The 27,426-nt window shown below is 38.0% G+C and overlaps 1 protein-coding gene across 1 annotated transcript in view; it reads right to left on the bottom strand.

Annotated features, from left to right (window-relative positions):
- LOC137611772 (microtubule-associated protein 4-like) overlaps positions 1–23,885 on the bottom strand; it is a 52,007-nt gene extending 28,122 nt beyond the window's left edge. Inside the window, exons 1-6 of the mRNA XM_068339867.1 lie at positions 23,748–23,885; positions 14,694–14,895; positions 9,691–9,777; positions 8,613–8,690; positions 7,591–7,809; positions 1,866–3,161 (exon numbers count right to left, since the gene is read on the bottom strand). Of these exons, the coding sequence (XP_068195968.1) occupies positions 1,866–3,161; positions 7,591–7,809; positions 8,613–8,690; positions 9,691–9,777; positions 14,694–14,883 (1,870 nt within the window). The 5' untranslated portion in view covers positions 14,884–14,895; positions 23,748–23,885. The remainder of the gene's footprint in view (positions 1–1,865; positions 3,162–7,590; positions 7,810–8,612; positions 8,691–9,690; positions 9,778–14,693; positions 14,896–23,747) is intronic.
- Positions 23,886–27,426: the final 3,541 nt, after the last annotated feature.

Raw genomic sequence — 27,426 nt, 5'->3', positions numbered from 1 at the left:
AGTGGTATCTGATGTGATCAGCATTATCATTTATGTTAGCTTACCAGACTTCCGTTTCTACAGTGGCATAGAATTTGAACTGGACAAAAAAAGAGTTATTTATTGAAAGGCTACTCCACTAGATTCCACATAGTTAATAATCAATTATTGGTATTTTAGACACTGTAAGAATTGACCTTGAAAACTCAGTGTCAAATTATTAGGTACACTAGATCGTAGAGGTCATTGAAATTGTTGCACATGACACAGAACTGGTTTGAAAAAAACCTCGCGTCCACTGAATGAATTCAACCATGGTGTCATTTGAGTGGTGCCTCCCGGGACATATTTCCTAGTTTAGTAAGCAAAAGAGAAAGATGATGAGTTTTTTTACTCATATCTGGGTGGTCTTTAGACAAACAGGAAATTTTTATTGGGAAACCATAAAGCAAATTTTGCATAATATGGGATCTTTAACAATATTCAGCATCTTTGTCTAGAGGCCATTTCTGGTGTATGTCAGAGTAAAGAAAGCTGCTGATGGAGACAAATCGATTTTCAATGAAGACATGTTTGGTCACTGACATACAGTATGGTCTTATATCATAATTGTTTTTGTCAAATTCTGATTATTGTTTAACAGATTAAATGAGGATATATTTCAAGGTATAGTAAAATCCTGTATCAACAGAAGACACCTGTAGTGAAATTATGTAAGATAACCCATAAACTTTTTTGCGAGCAGTTACATCTAGAAATAAATTTTTTCTTAACTACTGCACTGTATCAAAACAGAGAAGGTAATAGAGATCTACTCATGGATGGGATAATGCTTATGCCAAAAGACATGATAAAAAATTTAAGTATCTAGCTTACTCCGCTAGCCTCTTATCAGAAAAATGAATGCATGCACCCCTTAAACAGTATGAGTTTAGTCAAGGCTTGTGGAATGTTGCGTGAGTCTCTCATAATGTTTTGTTATGCAATGTTTTGACCTCTTCAGATTGAAATTTACAGTATAAGACAGCATTGATATTCATAATTTAAGCATACTGTATATGTAAAACAGTCTTTAAGACATTTAGATTGACATTTTATTGATCTGAACTATGTTATATGCTACTGCACACCTACAGTATATCTACTGTTAGCTTCTCCACTACTACATAATTTTAGCCCTATGCAGCTGATTAACTATATCAACAATAATATTGGCTTTACAAAGCAAAGCATCGTTAGCAAACTAGCTTTACAATGAGGGGACCCATAATATGTTTGTGTTTCTATAGACAAAGAGGAGATAGTGGGAGATTAGACAGGTGACTGACAATCAAATGAAACAGTGGACAGTTGAGCAAGCATAGATATCGGATAAATCAAAAACAGGTCAAATAAGGAAGTTGTCATGATCATGGTAACAGATGCACAGAGGCAGGCAGAGGAAAATTAACATGGGCAACTTGTCACTTCATCAGCAGATTTGTGTATATACGGCCCGACAAGAACAGTACATTTGTATCTTACACTGATGCCAACAGACATGGGTTACATATCTGGGCACAATAGTTCCAGGAGAAATTATACCATATTTCCTACTGATCTGAATGTAGTAAAAAACTGTAATTTATGTAGATCAAGGCACAGGTTAAATAAAAATAAATATCTTGAAATCTCTTACAAAAATAAAATGCTATATTTTTTTGTCCTGCCCGTGTCCTTTCCTGTTCTTATAGATAAATAAAAGAAAGAATCAAGCACCAGACACATCTGGTGCTCAATGAACCGAGACATGCAAACAGGAAGACAAAAGTAACTACTTCCTGCTATCTTAACCTTGAATAAAATTAGCCCCATGTTAGTCATAATCTTCTCTGTAGTACACCAACCTTCCAATGGGGAGAGCTGTGACGATGAGGACTCCTGGTGCTCTGAGTGTGCAGGGTGAGAGGGTGGGGCTGCAGGAGTGATGGGGGCAAAGGGAGTGGCTCCTACTGTACTAATGGGAGTGGATGGAATTTTGGGGGTGGAGGGACTGTGAGCTGTGGTTGGGGTGGTAGAGAATGCAGGGACAGTGGTTGATGCGGCTCCTGCTGTTTCTGCTGTACTAACAAGAGTGGCTGTAGCCATACCAGGTGTAGTTACAGCAGATATCAGTGAAACTGATGGGACGAAAGGTTTGGCATCAACATTAAGGATTGATCCAGCTGCAAGTGATGGTAGGTGAGTCGACGTGACAGATACGGGTGAGGGACTGATGTGCAAAGTAGAAGTAGCCAGAAGATCTTGAGTACTTTTGGGGGAGATTAAGAAAGAATTGGCTTGTGAATCTGGGTTGAATACTTCTGTTGGACTGGATTTTATCAGGTGACCAGTAGCAAGAGGGGGAGTGTTGGTGATTGGGGTGGTGGTCTGTGAGTCAGGAGTAGAGCCTGGAGGGGTCTGGAGGACTGAATCAAGGAAAGAGAATGTCTGGGAAACTGGGCTCAGATTGTCTCCTGTCATCAATGCAAGACTACCATTAGCATCCCCAGCTACACAACCCTTGGTGGCAGCAAAGGCAGCAGAGCTACTGCTAGAATCTGGTTTGCCTGTTGAAACTTTCTCTTCATCTGCTTTTAAACCAACTTTAGGAGACACTGGCAAATCATTTACACACATTGGTTCATAAGAACGTGGAGATGAGTCTGTTACAAGGCTAGCATGGGAATGATTGGTGAAACTTGTTGGTATTTGTACAGGGTAAGAGGGCAAAACAAGGCCAGGGCTAGACAGAGGACCAGAATCTGCAATTGTAGCCCCGGTAGGAGTCAGCCTAGGGGAGCTGGGCTGTTGGGGGGCTCCCCATTCCTGTGGAAGTCTTGCACGACTCTTTGTCTTCTTGCCTTTAACTCTGCCCCCTCCTCCACTTTCTCTGATCTCCCACTCCCAGTTTTCCTCATCTTCATCCTCCTCCGACTTCCATCTGCCCTGATCAAGCATCCTATGCTTGTTAGTCTGGCCGATGTTATTGTCGTGGCTGCCCAGGAAGTCAACCTCGTCGTGGCTCTTCTTCTTCTTGTCTTGTCTCTGCTGTTGCATTCCAGCATCATACCCCAACCCTACTTTCTCCGGGCTGAAGGGTTCAGAGTTGGAGGAAGTGGGACTGCTGTCATCCATTGAGCCACTGTGAGAGAGGATGGGAGCTGCCAAGGGGGGGAAGGTTTTATAAGAGGAGGAACCAATCACATACTGTTTTAGAAAATCACCTGCCAAAAAGCCATTAAACTGTGGTTACCACAGATGGCATTCATTGGTTCATAGTTGAACTGTTCACTCTACTAATAGCAATAAATAAGTGTCATGTTTGATCACACAAGTATGAGGTCCATGACAGTTTAAATGATAGTTTGACAGAGAGGGGGCTTGTACAATTATCCCAACTGTAAATGGATCAATAACTTGTGTTTTTAGGCCAGACCAATATAAATTACTCTTCCTCTTTCATGTAGACAGTCACTGAGACCATGTTATATACCTATGTATATTATATATTACAAGTGTACTCATTTGAGGGGAGTTACAATAGTCTTTTAACTTAGCATTACTTTAACAACGGCTAAGCTCCCACTAAAAGTTCCACTGTTTTGCCAACAGGAATGAATGGGCTTTTAAATCTGACAATGTCTTAAATCAACAAATAACACATAGACATTCTCCATGGTAAATACATATATCCAGTATCTGGAAATACTGCTCGATATCTAGATATAAAAAAATCAGGGACAAGAGTTTAAGTGTGCCCCATGTGCAGACAATTTAGTCTCTGAAAGATGTTCATGGGTCAAATTCTGGCTTGTGGGCTTTTGTTTTCCACTCTCCCTCTTATTATGTGTCACAACTTTTTCTGTCCTATCGAATGATGTTGTTTCTATAAAGGATGGAGAATATAATTTATTGAAATCTCTTTGATGTGGGACCATTTTAAACTTGTAATAATTAAATACGGTGATGGTGTCCACTTTTATAAGTACATTCAACTTCTGCTCACCTTTTTTGTTACAGATTTGCTACAAAAGCAAACTGAATATATCATTTATGTTCAATGAACAAATCTTTACAGCTGCTGTTTAATAGAAGTAATTGTTTCACATGGCTAGAATTTCTTTTTACATTGCTCAAAAAGCAGTACATTCAACTGAATGTGAATAAGCAATACTATTGTAGTTTTGTCATAGACATCTTTGTATTGTGTTCAATAGATATACTGAAGTTAGCACATTAACCAGTTCGCAGTGCCTGTGCCATCTTGTGATGTGAGTTTACATTTCTGCTGGTATAATAGTAGTTTAAAAGCCTTGCATTGAGCTGCAAGGTTTCTGCTGTAGTGTTTATCAAGCTCTCTTTGCATCAGTCTAATTAAAAAGCAACTAAAAAATAAAAGCAAATATTCATACATTTATTCTCCTTCAAAACCTAGGTTTATCCCTTTCGCTGAAGATCAACATATTTACCTTTTTAAATTATCAAGACATATTCATATATTTCAAGTCACAACTGCAATGGTCGTACCTTAATCAAGTTTTACTGTCCAGCCATGGCCACCTGTGAATATTAGTAACTCTGATTATATGTTTTTGGAGGAGACTTGAAATTCTGGCCATATTTTATAATTTGTTCTTAATAAGAAACGTGGTAGTCTTATGTATAACTATGAATTAAATTAGTCTGTATCATCATCATCATCATCATCATCATCATCATCATCATCATCATCATCGGGCAGAGCTGGTCACATGCACAAAACATTGAGAACAACTAATCTATAAGGTAATTGAGGTAGAAAAGAAAAATAAACGAATCCAGCAGATTTCACATAGAACATGCATGTTTAAAAATAAAAACGTTGTCAAAGCTGCAGAAAACTTAATCCATCCAAAATGACACATTAAATGATATGAAGAAGAAAGTGTTTCTCAATCACAAAATGATGCCAAACTGTGTACATGCAAATTCAGTTTGCCCTTAAATGACCCCTTTATTTGTCTGCTTCCACTATCTTCTCTTGTTTTGTGGTGATGTAATCACAGTTGGATATTCGTTTTTCCTCTGAAGCCATATTTCTCAATTACTTATGACATGCACTTCATCAGAGAAGAGTGGACACAAAGACAGGCAGGGAGAACCAGAAAAAGAGATGGACAGGATGTAACAATAAAGCTGACCTTCTCTCGGTCATCTCAATGTATCCCTGGCTTAATCATTATTTCTCTAACTCAGTTTTCACCCTCCCACCTCATCATTGTCTATTTTCAGATCTGGAAAAGGATCTATTTCCTTAAAATCTGGAAGCTTTTACTGTATTTTTAAAGTTATTGAAGTTGATATTTACTTCCTTTGGATTATGATGCTTACAGTTATAAGCATTAATGGACTAGGTCTGGGATTTGGTATTTCTATTTAAAGTGATGAGGTAATTATTGGGAGTACATTTTAGTATGGAATCTGGAAAACTGCTAAGAACTTGACTGTATTTTAAATATTGTCTTTGCTAAAGTGCAACTTGCGAGTGTTAACCTGGAGCCTTGAACAAGTGCAGAAGAATGGGTGTGAGCAGTGCATTATATCTGCTTCAATAACAAATGAACTAGCATAGTAAGCGTTGCATAACAGCCAGCCTGTACCCATAGCTGGGTTTAATCTGACAGGGCTATTATTGGTACAGCAACAAAAAAGAAAAGAAATTAAACTAAAACCCACAAATAAGAGCTGGTAAATGTTTTGTAAGTCCTGTGCTATTAAATGTGAGATGCTGAGTAATTTAAATAGTTACAGTAGAATATGATTTAAAACTCTTTGCATGCCAATCACAAAAAAGTGAACAGTAGTTGTGTTTTTTCCTGCCCAGCAGCCACTAATTCAACTTAACGTTTGCTGACACTCACTTAAGCTATTTATCATTTAGACATAAATAATATATAATGAAAGACAGCTAGATACTATAGGAAAGTAGTACATTGTTAATAATCTGGGGGTTTTTTTTCCCCATTGGACTGCATTGACTACTGAATAAAAAGCTATTGCTCCCCTTTGTTATCTTAAAACATCCATGCATAAATCCCATTTAGCTAAGAGTCAAGAGATAAAGAGAATATCACAGAGCAGATGCCATGTGCTACGAGCAGCTGTCCCACCCACAGTGGAAACAACAAGAAAAGACTGCCCTCTGCTGCTCAAAGCATGACTGTTCCTCTGAACCCAACAGCTGCTGCTCTGCTGCAGGACATCCACATTCACTTTCTAGTGGATAAGTAAACTGTCTCCATAAATGTGTGTCATGTTCAACAAACACCTGCTCAGTATTTTGGTTTTCTGATTGCCAGGTAAACTTTCTTATCAAAGATTTTCTCCACAAAGATATAGAAAGAAACATGCATTACCCATAAATATTTAGACAATTGACTGTGAGTGAAATTAGTCCCATTCTTATTTCCTTTCCTTTTCAATTCCACATAACATCCTGTCATTCCTACCTCTGATGCATATGCTGGTCAAATCGATACAACAAAAAAGTGATACAGCTTTATGGGTAATAGGGATGGGCAATATTGTATCATTCAGGACAATCCCAGTACAATTATTTAGCTGCAGGAATTAAAAACACTAGCATTATGAAGCAAACATGGCTGAAAAAAGTGAAAAGGCAGAGATACGGTAAAATGCAAACAGTTCAAGAAGACTATTAAAAAAATGATGAAATGCGTCAGATTTGTTTTACCATCTCAGAAAGAAGCATCTGATCGATAGAGGCGTGTGTAAAAGCTTAAGAGGAGTGCTCAATGGATAATGCTAGCCACAAAACAAAAGCTAGTTCAAAACGACATTGACTCCTCTTTGACTACATGTACTCTGTATGATAGCAAAAGCAAATGCTGCAGAGACATCACCGAAGCAGTCACCATCTGTTTGGCAAAAGGTATGGTGCCAATCCAAAGAATGGAGTAGGACGGCTTCAAACAGCTTGATAAAAAGCTAGACAGTGAACATTTGAAGAAAAAGTTATGTTTGTTGACAAGACATGTTTGTTTGTTTTTGTTTTTTTGTAGTGAGCAGCACTTGACATGCAACATTGTAAAGAGCAATATGTGCATTTTATTCTGATAAAAAAGTTATTGTGTACAACTGTACTTTGAAATTTTTGTCAAATTATCCAAAATATTGTATCATATTTTTATCACCAATATTCTCTGAAATATTGCAATATTACTTTAGGGCTATATCACCCACCCCTAATGGATAGCATTGTAGTTTTCTCAATGGCTAAAGTATGTATGCTGCTGTATGCATAATCCTTCACCTTCACCACCCAGGTGTCGTAGATTCAACACCTCATTATTTCATCTGTCCCATCAGAGTCAACAGCCGCCACCACCACTAACAGTGTCTGGACACTGATGGTGAATTTATCTCGCTATTACTCAGGGCAGATGCCTTTCAATCACTATCTCTCTAATGGTCCAAGTGACAATAAACAATTATCTGTACTTTATTCACTGTTTCCTGATTTTCCCTCTCCTGAGCCCCCTGCTGACCACGGTGTATTTTAACAAATACAACCAGCCCTCTGTCTAATACCTGTAGAATGATCCATAGAGTGGATTCCTGGGCCATCCGAAGAAATCAGATCATTGCTTTTAAAAGGGCTGCCTCCACTGGTACTACTGGGAATTTTGTTTTCCACTCCAAGCACGCCTGAACTTTTCTGGGTATCCATTCCAGTCTGGCCAAGAGTACCGATCTGGACTGGTGGCAGGCTGGACCCGATGGTCCCTCCCATTCCTGGCTGTGAGAAACCTGATGGAGACATGGAAGACATGGAAGACAGAGATATATCACTAACATTTATGTTTGTGTTCTGTCTCTCTCTCTCTCTCTCTCTCTCTCTCTCTCTCTCTCGTTCTCTCTCTCTCTCTCTCTCTCTCTCTCTCTCTCTCGTTCTCTCTCTCTCTCTCTCTCTCGATTGACATGATGCTGGACACCAAACTGGTCCAGTAGGTGTCAGCTTTGGACACTTGGTCACTTAAAGGTAGAGCCATGGCTCATTAGTCAGGTGCCATTGGACCGATGAACACAAATAGTCTTGTGACTGCTGTGTGAATATTTTGGTTTCATGATGATTTATGGACAGTGGCTTTAAATTATTACATGTAATAATAAAATTTACAGTGAACAATAAATATTCTATCACAGACTGGAAGTGACGTTGGTCTCACAACGCTGCATTTCACTAGGAACCAACTATACAAGTGCTGTGGCCACTTTCAGCTGCTTTAAAGTTTAGCTTAGCATGTCAGAATAATTTTTGAATGATTTGAAATTTTAAAAAAAAAAGCTCTTACATACATATGTTTAACCTTCTGAATTCTGTTCAATTTTTGATTTGTTTTTGTTTGCTTTGTTTGTTTTTGAGAGATAAACAGACAGAGAAACAGAGAGAGAGAGAGAGAGAGAGAGAGAGAGAGAGAGACAGAGAGACAGACAGAGAGAGAGAGAGAGACAGACAGAGAGAGAGAGAGAGAGAGAGAGAGAGAGAGAGAGAGAGAGAGAGAGAGAGAGAGAGAGAGAGTGAGAGATAAAGGTGAGAAAGTGGAGTGGACCTAGAAATGAAGCAGGCATGTTGCTGTCCTTTGACTTGTTCGGGCTCCACTGATCAGTCATCCCACCCATCCTAGGACCTGACAGAGAGAGACACACAGACAGATGAAGAAGCATGGGAGGTAACAGCATTAGAGGGACAGTGGAGCAGAGAGCCAGTGAGAAATTCAAAATGAGTGGCAGAACAGACAGAGAGAGGTGAATGATGAGGAGTAATGAGGAAAAGAATGGAGTGGCTCAGTGGAATACAGCATGAAGAAGTACAACCCTAAAAAGTACAAAATACTCAGGATCCCACCATGTGCTCATTTTATGAAGGAGGAAGTGATTTGAGTTGTCCCTTTTTATTGCAGTTCTTGTGATCTATATACTGTATATGACAATGTCACATTTTTAAAGAGAAGAATAAATAAATAAATACATTTTGAAAATTAAAGCAGTAAATGTATACATCAAGTTTTGTGGAAAAAAAAATTAGATATGGATTTGAGCTGTATCCCAGACACCTTCATCTATGACAAATCTGACTCTCAGAACATCACCTTTTAACTGTAGAAATGTAGAACTACTAGTGATGAAATGATATTCCTACACAGAAAAAAGAAACCACTTAAGGACACTTTTTGTTTCATCGATGTTAGCCAAATATTTTGTGTATACTCTTGCATTCACTTATTTGGTTTTAGCATTGTATTTTTAAGTCTGCTCTTCCCTTTTATATTTATTTCAACTTTTACAGCACTGTGGTAAACCTTTGGTTGGTTGAATGTGTTTTATAAATAAAGTTTTACTTGAGTGGAGAAAATAGCTGTTGTGTGGGGAAAAGAATTGTGGAAAAACAATAAGTATCTGTGCTTCCTTCATCCCTCTTCTTAATTCCTTCTTGGAGGGAAATTAAGACAGATCGCTGCACGTATTTTGTAAGCTTGCTTAAGGTAGGTTGAGTGCTGTCACTGAACTAGTCTCACGAGAAATTATATACATTAAATACTGGGCCCAAACTCCTCAAGATGTTATTTTGAGATTGATCAAATTGCAAATTAAAGTAGGGTTAATAAGCAGCACTCATCCTGCCCTCACCAGACAGGTAGTCAGAGCTGAATGCAGTCTGTCCTGGTGGGTTTTGGCATCCCCCCAATGACATCATCGATGACACCATGCCAGGACCTAAAGGAAAAAAATAGCTTAGTCAAATAAATCATCATACAATTCCAAAACATAAATTATTCTTTCATAATTCCAGCACCAAAAACAATTATTAATCCTGCATAAAAAAGAAATAGTTCATCCAAATATAAAATCTGTGCTTCATCTGAAATCTGTCAGATGAAGATTCATGATTTCCAAAAACGTGACCAGTGCTTCATGACAATAAGACGTTGCAGTACTTTCCTTTTAACTGATTACTGCTTGGGAAGCTTAGATCAAGTTTCTTTTATACAGCGTTGCCCAGAGTAAACATTCACTTGAATTTTCTATATTATGCTTAAAGTATTTTATGCCTATTATTACTTTATATTACGAAAGACAAAAACACAAACTCAGTTTGATTGATATACAGTACATTTCTTCCATGCAGCCTGGAGGCCTCATCCTAAATCTCACCACATAGGGAGAGACTGAAAACTGCACCTGAACCCATTTGTCTGCCCTGTCAGCTGTTCAACCATCAAACAGGCCTGACACCAGCCTGCCCAGCCTGAAAGTGTGTATCTCATACAGTTTTTGACAGTGAGGCACGCAGACACAACACATCACTGGAGGAATCATCATCGTGGATACACGAAGAGAGGATGAAAGCATCAGCGGTTCCTTCAGTAAAGTTCGCTGCTGGCGATCCTGTCTTAAAAGTGTTGCTGCATGTGCATCATCAATATAGCAGTCACACTGGAGTATATTTAGAATTAGTTTGTTAATTAAAAGCTGTGTAATTGCTGATTACTGATTAAAGTAATAAATTAAAATGAAAATTTAGCTTAAACTCTTCATCTGTGTGTCTGTCCTACCTCCATTCAGTCAGTTGTGCTTCAGAAGTGCTTTAAAACTTTGTCATACTTCACCAAACTCAGCACTCTCACACACATTTCTTTTATTATTATTGACATTGACAGCTAAGATGTGCAAGTGATGACCTCATCAGAAGTACCTGCATGTGATGTTCAGCTGTACTGCAGTCATTTGTGACTGCAGAGTCTTGTACTGTATCACACACACACACACACACACACGCACAATATTTGCTAATGTAGAGCTCTCTCCGTCTGGCTCTTTCTCTTCCTCCCTCCTCATACCGTCCTTGCACATACGTGAGGAGAAAGCACACACACAGCAGGGATGAGTTATCATGCCTCAGCAAACAAAGCTCTTTCCCAGTTGTGCTGCAACATGAGCCCTCAGTAAAAGGAAATTTCCTCCCTGATGATCTTAAGTCCGACACCAGCAATCCAACCATGAAGAACATTTGAAGGTGAATTCATATCTAACTAACTACATATGTTATAAATGTAGATTTCACAGATTTAACATCATGAATCAAATATTATTAATTACCTAAGAGTAACTTTAATACACTTGACCATGGAATCATGTTCATCATTCTGTAACCTAGGACCAGTTTACATTTTTAATAAAATTTTAAGTTGTTGAATGACAGTATGTCCGTCTCCAGAAGGAGGTAGTGATGCATGTGAAGCTGTTCCGAAAACATCAAGCAAGAAAAACTTATTTTGGTTTAATTACTGTAAAAATAATTTTTGAAATACCTTAAGATTGTTGCAACCTTATATCTCAAGTCAAAGTTCTACTGAACAACACATTACTGGTATTTGTTGGGTTCCAACGTTGATCAGTAGATTTCTACAAAAAAAATAAACAAACAAAAAAACTTTCTTTGAGAACTGCATCTAATCTTAAATTAGAATTAACCATCCTGTGAGGCCTTTGCAAGTATCAAGGTAATGAAGTGATAGATTTCAGTGGCGATTACTGATTGCATTACTCACTATTCCGGGGTGACGTCAATCACTGTTATGTGGTTATATGATATTTTCTTTAAGCAGAATGGGGGAAAAAAGGCCTGGTCACATTTTGGTGACATTCATTTTGGTGACTGTCATATGTCTGGAACAAATTCTGGGTACATTTTGTACTTAGTTATATTCAGAAGGACTCAAGATTACACATTAGGATGACAAGTACACAAAATAAAAGATTAGTTAAGAAGTGTATTTAATAAATATGCAGCCACAGAACAACTGCGAAGTGAGGAGGACAAATAATCAACCCTGATGCATTCATTGAGGAACGATATTGAACAGTTTTTTTTTTCCAGTTTTCATTAGAAAACTTCATTTTTGTACAGTTGGTTGGAACTTTCGGGGTATTTCATCCCTTACTGTTTGTACTTCTTTATTTTAAGTTGCCTTATTTGAGTCATCCAACAACATGAATGTAAACATCACCAGACTAGATCAGGCCAACATATCTCTCTGCAAGTGTGAAATATTAGAGATGCTTCCAAACTCCTGGTCCCCACAGCTGGGGACTGTTGCATGTCAAACACAGACAGCAAAGCAGGTTAACACTGAGCTCTTCTGACCAGACTGCCAATGGCTGGGTGCTCATGTGCGTGAGTGATGGTGATGATGTTAATACAGCGCTGTCTCCAGGCTGACACAGCGCAACAATGACAGGAACAGAGAAAGAGTGAGAGGACAGGCGGAACAATAGACTGAAAAAAAGAGAAATTTAAAAAGGAATTTAAAAAAAATATGGATGGAATGAGGACGGGAAAAAAATAAAGAGGACAAAGATAAAAGACAGTCCTACAGCTAATTTAAGTCTAGACAGGGTAGGGTGATGTGTTGAAGACATAATATTCACACACACACACACACACACACACACACACACACACACACACACACACACACACACACACACACACACGCACACACACACACACACACACACACACATTTCTCTGAAATACAGAGCAGAATCTGAGGATCAGTTACTTTTTGTTTTGTGTTCTCAATTAAATTTGCTAAAAACATAATTGAGAACACATAGTCTAAATCAATCTGTAACATGCTTTAGTGTGCTAAACCATACATTGTAAACATTTACTTGCCTTAGTTATTTGTCGATGGTCATGTGATCACTCACTTTCACTTGTCGGATTTGTTACAAGATATCTCAAAATATTTTGGGTGGATTTCAATCTTGCGGAGGGATGATTCCCAAAGATTCCAGAAAGTTTTGAGGAACATCGCCTTCAAATTTGAAGCCGATTTTTATCATCAATCGGGATGTGGATTCAGACGATCATTAGCTAAAGAAGCTACTGGGGTTGTCAAATATCACAACTTTAAAGAAGTCATAATTTAAATAAAAGGAAAATTAAACCACATTAAACTGTCAGCGTACAAAAACACATTTCTTTAGATAATCTTGACCTAGATTTGTGATCCTTTTTCCTTGTAGAAAAAAAGCAGCCATCAGTGTTTTTGTTGTCACATTTTTATCTTATTGAATTCTGTGTACATCATGCACCAATACAGGGACAGATTAATTTAAATGGTACATTGTTTATCATACTAACATTCCACAAAAAAGATGCTCTAAATAAAAATACAACATATTTCCAACATGGCATCATTACACAATAGTACAGGACCACAGAGAAATACTGCAGCTACACACGGATGTTCCCTCATGAGAGAGGAAACTACTGCAGTCCCTTGTTGCAAAAACAGACACCCCCTCCACTTTAAAATAGAACAACCCTTTCCAATATAATAATCCGCATCTCATTGTGTCAAAAGGGCTTTTGTGTCTGCTCTATTTAACTCTCCAGCCCTTATTACTCTTTTATTCTCTATCTTTCACCGTACTTTCCCAAAAACTATCCTGTTTGTTCTTATCCATAGTACCTCTCTCTCACAGCTCTACCATTTCCTTTGGCCTCTCATCTATCCATTGCTCACTGCATTCATGTAAGATAAACGTGTTTACGCTGGGCATATAATCCCTCCCTGCAATATTGAGGATGAAGAATCTGTGTTTTCAAAATGGAAAATCACTTTGAAATACTTTAAAGTGATCCCATGTTAGAGCAATTCCTATGCTAACTAATGATCTGCCTTGTTTAAATGAATTAATTTTCTACACAGAAATAGGTTTATAAGTCAAACATGAGAGTACAGGCACATGTAAAATGTGTTTGGATCAAGCCTAAACAAGGCTAAACAAACATGAAGTACTCAGGGTCCTCCACCACAGCTCCATTTCACCAGACAGAGAGAATGTAGTCAAATTATTTTTTTATATTTACGCATACACAGTTCGGACATGTCAATTTATTCCTAAAAATGGACATTATTCTTTACAAACACTAACAGATTCTATTGTAAGTACTCAACTAAGAATTTAAAATTAGTTTTTGAATCTAGAATGTTAGTTAATAATTACACATGATAACCCCAGGTTAAAAAAGAAATTTGTGTTCCAGTTCATGTTGTACACGAACTTACCAAGCCTTGAAAGTTGCTCATCATATCCTAACTCTTAAAGAAGAAAGACGTGTCCACACTGACTTTCTTGTGAAGCTGCTCTTTATAGAGTTTGGTCACTAAAAGCGAAGCAATGGCTGAATCATTGCTGCTGATGTATTCACTTGCTGAAGCGAAAATGTGACAAAATGACTTCCAAAGTTTCAGCTGTCACAAGGTACAACAGTGTGATAACATTATTATTGGTGGTAATGGGAGGCAAGAAGTACTCGTGTGGCTTAAATATACAAAACTACTGGAGTGGTCCGTTCCAGGCGCCGTGAACACACATATTATAGTGACACTGTCAGCTTCCATCAGTTACCAAGCTTGAAACTTGAGGCCAATTTCACAGAAACAACTTCGCTTCAATGCCAGTGATTATCCAAATTATCCAGGGGCTGATTTCCCTGAAAGCCTGCCAGCCACCTCAACTCTAACCTCCTCCAGAAAACAGAACCTCCCTGCAGGAGCATCACATTAGGATCGCTCCTGCCTCCTGTCTTTGCAGTAGCGCTCACAGCAACTTACCACTCTTGATGTCCTTTCCATCCAGTAAGGGTCGGTAGTCGCTCTTAGAGACTGTCTCTCCCACCTTGTCATCATAGCTCTCTTTCTCCAATTTGGCGACAAAGTCTCTCTTCAGCAGGGCCTCAGCAGGGGCCCCAGCAGGGACCCCACCTGCGCCTCCACCCAGAGCATCTCGCAGGCTCAGGTCCATAGTCTGCTGTTACTGGAAAGAAAAACAAGACATAATACTGTATAGTACTTCTCTCAATGATTATGGGCTGAGTAAACCTCCAAATAAACATTGTGACTAAGTAAACGTGGATCAAACATATTTAATATTCTTAAATAAATATACTTCTAATTCCAAAATTTTACATCAAATTTTCATAATCTCAGTCCAATGAAATCGTATTATTTTATAATCAAATAGGTCAAGTCATTGACTTGGGTTAAACCCCAAAAACTACTGAGGAGTATTAACCTTTTTCTTGGATAAGGACTCAGATTAAAGGAAAATTTTATCTGTATTATCATCGTTAATTTCATTTTTTTCTGTGGTATTGTCAAGTTTTGCACATATTCAGTTTCAGCACAACCTCAGCTAATTGTCAGTCAAATAATACTATCACTATTATAGGGGATATAAGACCATTAAATAAAATAATAGAAAGACATCTATCTATCTATACTAGATTTTCAACTTTTACTATTTTCACTGTTGTTGACTGAACTGCACAATACACTGTGTCGAGGTGGAGGACAGGTCAGAAGAAAGTACAAAGATAGTAACACAACTATGCAGTAGAGCACATAGTCAGTAGAGCACATAGTCAGTAGAGCACATAGTCAGTAGAGCACATACTTAGACTGACAATCATCCATTTTTGGTTAGCTTGCCTAACCCACACCAAACCCATCTACAGCCTTAAGAGGAAATCTTTTTTCTTATGTCATGTTATGAGGCAACAATATTGAAAATGCCATAATTTTGAGCTCTTAACCCAGTTCCTCGGTCACACACCATCCTACCAAGTTTCAGGAAGATCCACGTGATATTTTACGTAATCCTGCTGACAAGCAAACAGACACCTGTGAAGACTCAAAATACAAAAGACATCACAACAAAGCCACAACAGCGAACAGTTTTTGTTCCACAGTGTGATACAGGTTGCCTGTAAAGGCGAGCTGCAGCTCAGTCCGGCTAAATGATGAGTCACAGTATAATATCTGCTAATGATGTAACAGCAGTGAATGGAGAGAGTAGTGGCCCTGAGGTGCTGCTTCCCTCTGCATTCATGAGATTGTTGTAACATAAAATAGAAAATATTCATTCATTCACAACCATAACTCTGTTTGATTCAAAAAACATGCCACCAGTTCATGCTTGTATTTCGAGTCGCTCTTATGTCGAGGTACTGCAGTACTGTACTGAAGTAGTTTTCAGTAGAGATGGACTAGTGGAACATTCAAATGAAAACGCCACAGACACCAGGTGTTGCACTTAATTTGATAGCTGCTTCCATTAAGCCCATAAATGGGAGTATAGTGTCAAAAAATCCTTCTGGACTACTGCAGCATAATGTGTTTTTGTTCATCACAACTCAAGTTCTCTTTGTCTACAAGTTAACATCGAAATAATAAAGTAGCACAATCAGTTAAAAAAGCATAAATGAGTTATTGTATAACTCAACATACTGAGAGTTAACTGGCTATACCTGAACTGTCGTTAACTAACCAGTTAACTAGCTGCGTGACGTTAGTTCTCTCTCTTTTTACATTGGAAGAGATATACACAGCTACTTAATCATTCATGACATAATTATTCCTTTATTGTACAATGAAAATATGTCACACAGACCTGAACAGAATTTCTTAACAATGCATTTTCATTTCTATGTTGAATTAGAAAGAATCTGTACCCCAGAACAAAGGAGTTTAACAGTCGCTGGGAACACAGTGAGGGATTTTTGCTGCTGCTAAAGAACTATGTATTATTCTCACAAAGTTATTTTTCAAATAACTAGTGGAGATCAAAAATAGTAGTTGAACAACTTTCTTTGGTTGGACATCAAATCTAGCAAACCAGCATTGTTTAAGCACAGTTAACCCTTTAACTAATCAAGAGGCCGGGAACACATATTCACGTATGTGTAGATCTGGATCTGCTGTGTAAAGAAACAACTGCTTGTATGTTAATAATGATCTTCTGCATTAGATGTAGCGTAATCTCCTCATCAATCATTTTAAAATAATGTGGTCTAATGAGGCTTAAACAGAAGATCAATATCACATCATCCACTTGTTTGGAAATAAAAGTATTTCCTAAAATGACTGACTGTTCCATTGTGCTCATCAACAAGGACCAGTACACGCAAAGATATGATCAGTCTAGACAGCTGAAACGTGTCTAAAAGCTGATTAAAAACGTCACAGCTACTGGCTTCGAAACTTATGGTCAAGACTACCGACATCCGGACGACTTCATTCTGGCATTCTGTTGGTAACAAAACCTACAACAACCACCAGACAGGGATTCAAGAAAATCAACCGGACATCAATGGTGAATAGAAATTATAAAGAAATACATCACTAAGGCTGTAACTCCTCACATGTTTCCCTTTTCATCCTGATATACAGTACAAACAGTTGATATAATCCTGCCATCATGGCCCAGCCAGTCGTCATGGTGACTCAGCAGCTCCTCGCTGTCTCCTTCTTGACAGGAACAAGCCACGACACACACGCACTGATACACACACTGCGTCTCTGATGAGCAGGAATTTAGATTACTGCTGACAACACACTGTACCAACCCAGCCACACACACACCAAAACATACATGTACACACAGACTTCCACAAAGCATTAGTATATAGGAGAAAGATGCATATTCAATCAGACGATGATTAGCGAATCAGTCAAATGTGGCTCTATGATGTTTTTGTGTGTTTTAAGAATGAGAAAGGATCAAAAGATCAAAATCCCACAAGAGAAAAGAAATATTAAAATAACCAAAGGAGGGCAAACAATGGAAAAGTCAAGAGCACAGAAGAGTAGAATGATAATGAGGCATCTATTTAAACATAAAAATTGCTAACATAAGGGCTCCGATACAAAAATAAACTGTTTTGCCTATTCTAAGATATTCCCATTGCTAGGTTGAGTTCCACATTCCCGCATAGATAACCGAATAACTGGTTGTTTCTCCCATTTTGTAGTGTTGCCTGTTGTGCAGTGGTTCATTATTTACAGATGTTCCATGTTCATGGTTACTGTTGTGTTAAATTTGTCACACGGTTGGTGAATTCCCACTTGGCTGTGCTTGATATGTGTACTGAAATTAAGCTAATAACATGATGCATGTAACTATTATCATTTTCAACTCTCTTATTCACTAACGTCTAAAGAAACTAACTCTGAGCTGAAATGATGAACTTTTACTGTCAACCTGCACAGGGTATATCCCTTAATGCATCAGAGACCAAATACAAGGAGACATTTCATGAATTTTTTTCTCTCACTCTACTTAATAGTTTGCGTCAGGTCAGATCTGAATGTCAGCTCCTGAGATCATCAGGACAGAAGAGATGTTTGCTTGTTTCGCATCTGACGGTGGCAGAGGAAGAGTATGATGAAAATGGAAAAACAACAGTCTCATCCCAGCCTGGATCTATTGTACCGTATGATGTCAGGTCAGGTCTGAATCTCTGCCTCTTTCCTCAGCAGGAGAGAATGACCTTTTTTCTGTTTTTTAGTTTGAACTTCGCTTCATTGGCTCAATTTTGGTATATATTGATTGTGTCTCTTTAAAAAGGTTGAGTATAAGCATTGATTTAGGTATTTGACTTTTAGCTAAATGTTTGTCCGTCAAATTATACAACAAATATAGAAAGATGAAGCAAGCATAACCTCTCAATTATATTATTTCACATTCAGCCTTATCGCCACAGGAGCTTCAGCTGAAGAAAAATACGATTCATTTTATATAAATAAATAATATATTCCCAACTCATCTACATATAGATTTTAGAACTAGCAATAGTGGTAATCTAGTTGATTGGCGTTTACAGGATGACACCCCTACACAGTACTCCTGTTTATTCTATCAAATAATAATAGATAATAAATGTGGAACCATGGATCTGGTTATGGAAATAAAAAAGTATTTCCAATAGATATCTCAAAGGTGACATAATTATCTGTTGTCATCTATAATGGATAAAAGTTCACACAGCACATTAAGAACATTGACATACCTTCAACAGATTATTAAGACTAATTGATGGAACAGGCTGCGTCTGTACTTAGCTGAACACAATATAAGGGCAAGAGTTTACAGTATCCATTGGTAAAGTTAATGTTATGTCACCGAAAAATCTCATGTACTCGTCCTCGGAATAAACATGTTCGTTTTTCCTGTAACAAAAACATATTGGTCACCACAGGAGTTTAAAAATACACTTAGTTATCTGAATCTCACTTCACCATTGATAAAGAATCTATTTCCAGAAACACTTATCTACCTTGCTTTTACAAAATGTTAAAGGTCCCATATTATACTCTTTAAATTAATGTCACACAGTTGTCAGGTGGCCAACTACACTGTGTTTAAAATATATTGCCCCAAACTGACTCATGGTCCCAGATTTCAGCTGTCTAAAAGTTGCTCATATGAGTTTCATTGAGAACAGGCTGTTTTTCTGGGCTAGCCATTAAATACTAATGAACTCCGTCTGTCAAGGCCTGTGTTGGCTGTTACACACCCCTCTCATGGAGAGGATGTGGCTAATGATAGCATGAGCTAATATTTACAGTGGATGTAAATATCTCCAAATGTTCGAGATTCAAACAAGTTTGTATTTTGAAACATGCACCACTTCCAATTAGTTCCCCTTTCTGCCAGGACCCACGCCGAGTATATGTTCGAGTATATTTGACAAAAACATTCAAAAACTCCTTACTCTTCAATACTCAAACGTGTGCAATAAAACTTGAATCAATCCTTTATACAAATTCTAAATTTAACTGGTTAATCCTTGCTACATGTCAAACTTTTCTACCAAATCTTATAAAATTCCATCAGGTAGTTTATTTATAATAGACAGAAATGTTTGGGGGGGGAGGGTCAATTTCACAGGGTTAATGTTTTTGAAAATTTCTGACATCCATGTCATTGTCTCTCGAACCTCCTGAATATTAATGTAGGTAACTAAACAGTACTAATTCTCTATTATAACTCAGGTGACGTAATAAACCACATACTTTGAATTGCTTGCACTGTTGTAGCAGACCAGATGGCATGAAGAAAATTGAATGTTCATGTGTACTTTTATGAACTTCTAGGGAAAACACAAACGACTGGACAACGGACAAATTCCAGGGGCACCAGGGGCTGTTCATGATGACGCTGTCATGACGGAAGCTGTGATTGGTTGACTGCCTCACAGTCACAACTAACAGTAACTCTGAATTCCTGCATGTCTGTACACTTGACTGTACCCATGGTACTCATGGTTAGATGACTAGTATCATCATCATCATCATCATCATCATCATCATCATCATCATCATCATCACACCAGGTAGGCATTAGAACTTTGCTGATAGTCCAGTCAGAAGCTCATCAGTGTTTAGATCATCATTTCACCTCCACCTTACTGAGAGAAGCTAAATATTTAAAAATAATATTTAATGTTTGTTTTTTTTGGAATGTTGTATCTTCAATTTTGCTCACTTACAGGCATTTCATTTCAGCTATTGCATTTGAAATTAGATTTTCAATGTGATAGTCAGGCTTTGAATGGTCTGTCAAACTTGGAAGGTGCTATTTAACTACAGTCTATTTCTCCCTGGCAATAAAAGTGTACATCACCACCAAGATGAATTATGATTCGATCAATCAACCCACTCATGGTGGTGCAGATGCTTTTGACACCAATAACTGAAAAGTCATGGTCCATAAAGCTCGGAAGTACAAAGATAGAGTACAAATGTAACACTATGCTTGGTATCAATTTGGGCATAGTCTTCAGTTCAAGTGATTCTGTTCTGCCATCCTCAATAGCTAGAAGACTCTGTTCTTTAGTAAATATTGTGTCAAATTGTGAGACTGTATTCCATGAGTGATTAATGTTAGAAACACCCATGGATACCTTTTAGCAACATTTACAAAGTCTGAGGAGCATGGTCAACTGGTTGTTGTGCCTCTTCACGTGAAGTCGCATCACCTGTGATTATTGTGCTTGGTGAAAACAGGCTCTCATAAGATGTAATGAACCGTTCAACAGCAGATATTTTGACTGTCCCAGCAGGAAAAACAAAAGTAGATCTGACAGAGTACTGGTAGTTACAAATTGTTTTTAGGATGAGGTGACTTTCCCTGCGTGATATTTGCAGCTATTTTACCACAGGGATTGATTTGTACTCAGTGCTACTTCATCAGATACTTCAACAGTATGTATGAAAGTTATAAAAAAAAGTATAATATTTGTATGCGTGTGTTTGTGTCTCCTCACACTCAACAGATGATTGTCTGATGTACTGCTAACCTGTACTGCTAGAAGATTCTTCCACATGTGCAAGGATTTGTTTTTTCATGAATAGTATGACACATTTTTTCATATCATTGTCCATCTCTTGATTTTTATCTCTCCAAGGTCTGTTTGTTTTACATACAAACCAACAGTTTACTGCTTTTACTGGAAAAACTCAATCTGTGCTGATAAGAATGGATTATAGGGTTTATCATGTATATACAGGTAGTCCTCAGTATGCAAACACAATTGGTTCTGTGAGGTTGTTCGTAAGTTAAACAGTTCATAAGTCTTTATTTATTAAATAAAGTATCAGTCTATAATCACCATTTGAGGTCATTTAAATGCCATTAGTACTCTAAACACAAACGTACTATTCCCTAAGACTTACCAGAAACAAGAGGACATAAAAACATCACATAATAAAATAAAATACTGGTACAGGTCATGTCGAGTTAAGTCACTCTCGATTATACGTTGGTTTTGCAAAAAATACACAGAAAAAATTAAAAATTAAACCAACTTTACATCATTTCTTTGACTTTGTCCGTCTGTGGCAAATATTGGACTCTTAAAATCACTAGAAACCGCCAAAACCATATGATATGATGTTACTGTACCATAAATACAAATAAAAACATATAATCATGTGAAAATATATTGTCCCAATATTTACAGTTAAGCATCACTGGTGATTAAGGCAATTGCTTTTGATTTCAGATAAGCTTACGGTAAACTTTAGCTCCTTACAATTTAATCCTTGAGGGAGAGAAGAAGTAAGCATTTCAAGAAACTCTCGACCAGTTTTTTAAGCGTATCCAACTCGGCGGTGGATATGCGAACTCAGCGGTGGTGCTCAGCGAGGTTGTGGCAGAAAGGGGAACTCTGAATGTTCCTATAGTGAAGACCACCTGTACTCTGTGAATATCAACAATAAAGAAGTAAAAAATGACTTTCAACAGTACTTCAAATATAACAATAAGCAAGTAAAGAAACCAATTATGAGATGCAAACATTGATATAAGGAACTTATAAGGAAATTCTTTATATCAATGAGAGAAATAATAATATAAAAATAATATAACTACCTTAGCAACTCGAAATGTATCTAAAAGCTAAAGAATACTGTGTTGAATGGGTCAAAGTCCCTGCAGCAGCCTCAGGTAACATGCACATTTGTAGCTACCGCCTGGCTCGTTCACCAAGAGTTGAACCACATATGAACAAAAAACTGAGAGTGTGAGACAGTGTCAACAATTACTTTTACATCGTCATCATATCATCAGTTAGCTGGTCAGGCACATTTTTGTTGGATATTTCCAAATTTCAGTACCAGTAACAGATCACTGACAGACTTAGACAAACCTGAACTAGGAGAGTGGACAGCCTATAGTGAGAGAAAAATGGCCTAATCAATACTGCAGGAGACATTGGCCGATCAATTAACCACACACCAAGTCCCCTAACCCACAGAAAATAATTTCAAGTTGTCATCTTGACCACAAACCTTCTAAAGACACTATGACCTTTAAACTTTATATCTCCTTGTACTCTAAGAGGAATATATAGGAGAGCAAGGATGTTCCAGACTAGCCCTACAGCGTGTACTGTATATATATATAGTGGTGGCCTACTTACAGACGAAATTAAAAAGGAATTTATTATTATAAAACCTCACTTTTCTTTTTCAACTCTATTGTGAAAGAGACTAAAAAAAAAGAAACAACTAGACAGACAGAGGATGACACAGTAGATGGAATAATGTGTACTAATCCACACAGCGACAGGAGTGTGTAGTTGAGCTGTATGTGTGTGTGTGGACAGTTTGTACTGTATATGGAGGATGGGGGGGGGGGGGGGTTCTATTGTATAACGACGGGATGAGTCCGTATAGAACGTCACAGACTGAAACTGTAAGCTTAACAAGGTTTAAAAACAACAACAACTTTATATAACAAGTCTTCTCTGGAGTTGTCCATTAATACAATGGAGATAAATCCACTCCTGTTGTCTGTTTGGTACTGATGGGAACATCATGGGTACACGGATGAAGTCTGGAACACTATGGGATGCAAGGACTCTTGTGTACACGCATCAATAATAGATGATGCATCTTGAGCTCAAGACTGGGGGGAAAAAAACGGGAATATTTTATTTTTTTCCCGGATTTAAGTGGTGTTTCTTCAGCAAGAGGGATGCACCATCCCGACTGCGGCACCACCATAACAAAGGGACGCGAACCCACGGACGTGCGTATGGGAGCCAGCTCTCCCCCCCCCTCACACGCCCACCTACCCCCCCCCCAGCGGCGATGAGACAGCGTGATAAAATGTCATGTCCTCCATGTAGAAATCTAAAGAATGACCCACATCCACGCCACACATCCATCCACGCCGCTGCAACGAGAGACCTCGATAACGCCATAAATATGACGTGAATTCCATCATTCATTGTGGGCACACGCCAGAGAATACAGCAGCCAGCCACAATCCCGACACATCATATTTAAAGACGTCAATGCCAAAATGTGTTCGAAACTCACCGATTCAATCCCGTTCCCCTTGCTGAGTGTGTACGTGCTTGTGTGTGTGTGTGTGTATGTGTGTGTGTATGTGTAACGATCAGTGTGTGATGTGAATATCTCTCCACCTTTCGCTGATGGATGAGGAGACTGGTGCCAGGACTCAGGCGCAAAGCACATCCTTTCTCAGCCGCCTCAGCCAATCAGCGTGCGCGAACCAAAAGAGCCCTGAATCCCTGAATCTGCAGGCAGCAAGGCGGCTGGTGCCTTCAGGGACTGCCGTAAATGTGAAAATCAAAGCATGTTGGAAGAAAAAAATAAAGGGAACATCCAAGGACCCATCATCCATCCGTCCGTTCATGCACACCACTAAATCATCCAATTTAAAAAACAAACAAACCCCAAAACAAAACAGATCACCTCATAAAAACATAAATCAGCCATGATATTATAGAGAATTTGTTCTGATTACTTATTTATATATTACAATTTTAAATATATTAAAATTAATCCGGTGCCTGTCTAATGCCCAAACAGTCTGATTTCATTGTCAGTTCTTCCACTTCCAGTAGTCATTGTGTTGTTTAATAGTGTTATTGGGAACAAAATGAAGGTTGGCTTGACTGACTGACTGACTGACTGAATGACTGACTGACTGACTGAGCTGCAGGCTGATGAAGCTAGCTAGCCAGATGACTTGTTGTCGGTTGGAGAGGCAGAGGTTTCTATAGGATTATCTAGGATTATGGCTCCCATTTGATTCGATGATTTTGTTTGTAATGTCTCAAATGTGCCATACTGTGTACGGTACACAAACACAAACACATTGCAAACATACTGTACATCAAATAACATACATTAATATGTACAGAACATATCTTTTCATTCCTATCATACCCTTTATTTTATGCAAAATATTCACAAATACCAGTCCTTAATGTAATTACCAATTCTAATCTTATTTGATCAATGCTGATTTTAATGCTTTCTCAAACACGTCCTCTGATCTTCTCGGTCAGGATTTGATCTTTATGAATCAACCCATCATGGTGTGATACCTTTGATCTGATATCTCATCTCTTACATTTTTTTTTACTCATCATTGCGTTCTTCTCTGAATATAGTTCTTACTATCTAAAATGAAATGACATGCAGACAAGAGTGCAACTTCAGGCTCTGATAAGACACGTCAACAATGTCCAAAGAACTAACTACAGTTGGACATGATAAGAGGCCCAAACAGTCAAGCAATGCAACTGTAAAGGCCTAATGATCACATGAAGAAGGCCACAATACAGCAAGATGACCGAACATTCTCGTTTAACTGAATCACACCTTAATCCAAAATTCAGGTCACTGGTCAATCTCAAAGACTTTATGAAAATCTTTCAAGTATATTGTGCATAGTTCATTAAAAAATCCATAATATCAAAGAAAGTTAGAATATAATGTAGTTGTCTCTGTCAGACGTCCGCTGCTCCGACCAAATTTCATATAAATCCATTCAAGTTCGTAAAAGAATGTAATTACTGTATATAAACATCGAACTAGTAGCACAGAAACCACAATGATAGATATGACAAATGTTTAGCATTTAAATCACTCAACTAAATCCTTGATTACTCTATTTCCTTTAAATTTCTCACTTAACTCAACCAATAGTTGACATCAAATAGCAAAACATTCAGAGTCCAGTGGTTGAAAGACAGTTTATGTTTCTGGGCAGACACCTGGCCAACATTGGTTCCTACTTATAACTGATCTCCTATTATCCCCAGGAGACCCAACACATCATTTGGCTCCAACAGGGGGAAAACCACATCAATATACTAATTTCAAAACTATGTAATAACGGGCATTTTTTTACACCACCTCACATAAAATAGTGTGACTATGATAATGGCCGCCACATTAGCATGTGAGAGTTGTGCAGAATTTAGGCCACACCAACCAGTTGGTGGAGGTGACACCACCCTTTTTAGTCTGCACCAATCAGAAGGAGTTTAACCCTTTAATAACCAACTGATGGCCTACTTAAGGAGTGAACCCCCTGTGGAGTCAATGCTTGGCTGAGGGATTAAAGAGCTGATACACTAGGGGTGAGATTGGTCCAATAAAAAAAAAAGACAGGAGTGAATGAAAAAATAAGAAATCAACAGGCCTAATTCTTTGTTAGGTTAATTTTAGGCAACAAAATTCTGAAACAGCTGAACATTCAAATGTAATGCATACTTAAAAAGACATGAAATGATTAATTTTTTGTGCCAGCCACGATATGGAAGATGTCCTAATTACGCTTCAGGTCCATTGATATAATTTTATTTAATGATACGCAGCATGTGGGCAGTTTGGATCTGGAAATAAAAAGGACTGGGAGAAAGAAGATTTGGAAGAGAGAGTTTTTTTTGAGGTTGGAGGGGGATTTGGGAAAGACTGCACAGGGGGTGTCTGGGTTAGAAGGGTGTGAAGTTGGGGAGAAGGGAAATGATGACATGGGTGAGGAAGCTTTGGGTTCACAAATAGGAATGTATGGCTTGACTGTCAAGTTTTGGAAGGTCTGAGATACAGGAACCCCGCAGAGACATTCTAATCTAGCTGGCTTCCAAATGACTACATACATTACAATTACAAAATCAAAATATCCTTATAAATCAAGAATTTAATGAATGAAAATTATGTTCTTTCTTCATACTTATACAAGGGTTAAAAAAAAGACATTATCTTCATTTAACCCCTATAATAAAGCAGCTTAATACAATCTTAAATCCCAGATGTCTTCAGCATGAATAAACATCTTGTCAAACATCACAAACATTTTTCTGTCACACATCTTGCAGGATTGTAATTATAACAGTCTTGAAAATGTGTAAATGACTTTCAGTGGTATTGTGGCACAGAAAATCTGCTTCCACTCTCTGCATCCCTGAGATTACATTCAAACTTGGCACCTGTAAACGCCTTCAAGGCCCTATGCAGCGCAGGTCAGTGCATCTATCCTTTTCCAAAATCCTCCTGCTTTGTCATCTCCAAAATGGTTTATTTTATTACTGGTGTGATTATTACATAGATGTGCAGCAGTGAATCTCCAGTTGAGGGGTTCTTTGTAATACAGTAAAACAAAAATTGTTCATTACAGTGTCAAGGAGGTTCAGAGGGCAGAACTAACATGATTATAGAGCTCCACCTAGTGGACAAAAGACGTTTTTCAATGTACATGTAAATAATTGGAATTTCCATCAATCATTCCATGGTGATATATCTGTGAGAGGTTCATCATAGGGTTGCATGTCTTTGGATTGTGGAAAGACTAGTTAACCAGTCAGTGAATTTCAAGAAAATGGTGGCAGAGAAAGAGAGGGGCTTTATGATGAGTTGATTGAACTGTTGCTCTCAAATAATAAAAAATAGATGAAATCTTTACAAAGTCTTTTCCAAACATCGTCATTAGAGTGCCATCACTGACAGAACCCATAGTGCAGGAGTTTCTTGCTGCAGTTATTTTTGAGTGCATTTTGTCTTGACTTTGACTTACTCTTGTGTACCTACAGGAGCTTACTCCAGCTACAAATCCACTTCAGCAGATGATAGGATTTTTCATTTTTAATCTCAGTAGAGTTAACATGACTTTTCTCACGCCTGCTTGGGATGTGTTTGTTGGGTAAATTGTTCTACCAGAGCATTCATGAATAGATAGAAACAT

Source organism: Antennarius striatus, chromosome 18 (genome assembly GCF_040054535.1).
Source record: "Antennarius striatus isolate MH-2024 chromosome 18, ASM4005453v1, whole genome shotgun sequence".
Lineage (NCBI taxonomy): Eukaryota > Metazoa > Chordata > Actinopteri > Lophiiformes > Antennariidae > Antennarius > Antennarius striatus.
The sequence above is the reverse complement of the archived record's forward strand: the minus strand, read 5'-3'. Positions and strand labels throughout refer to the sequence as shown.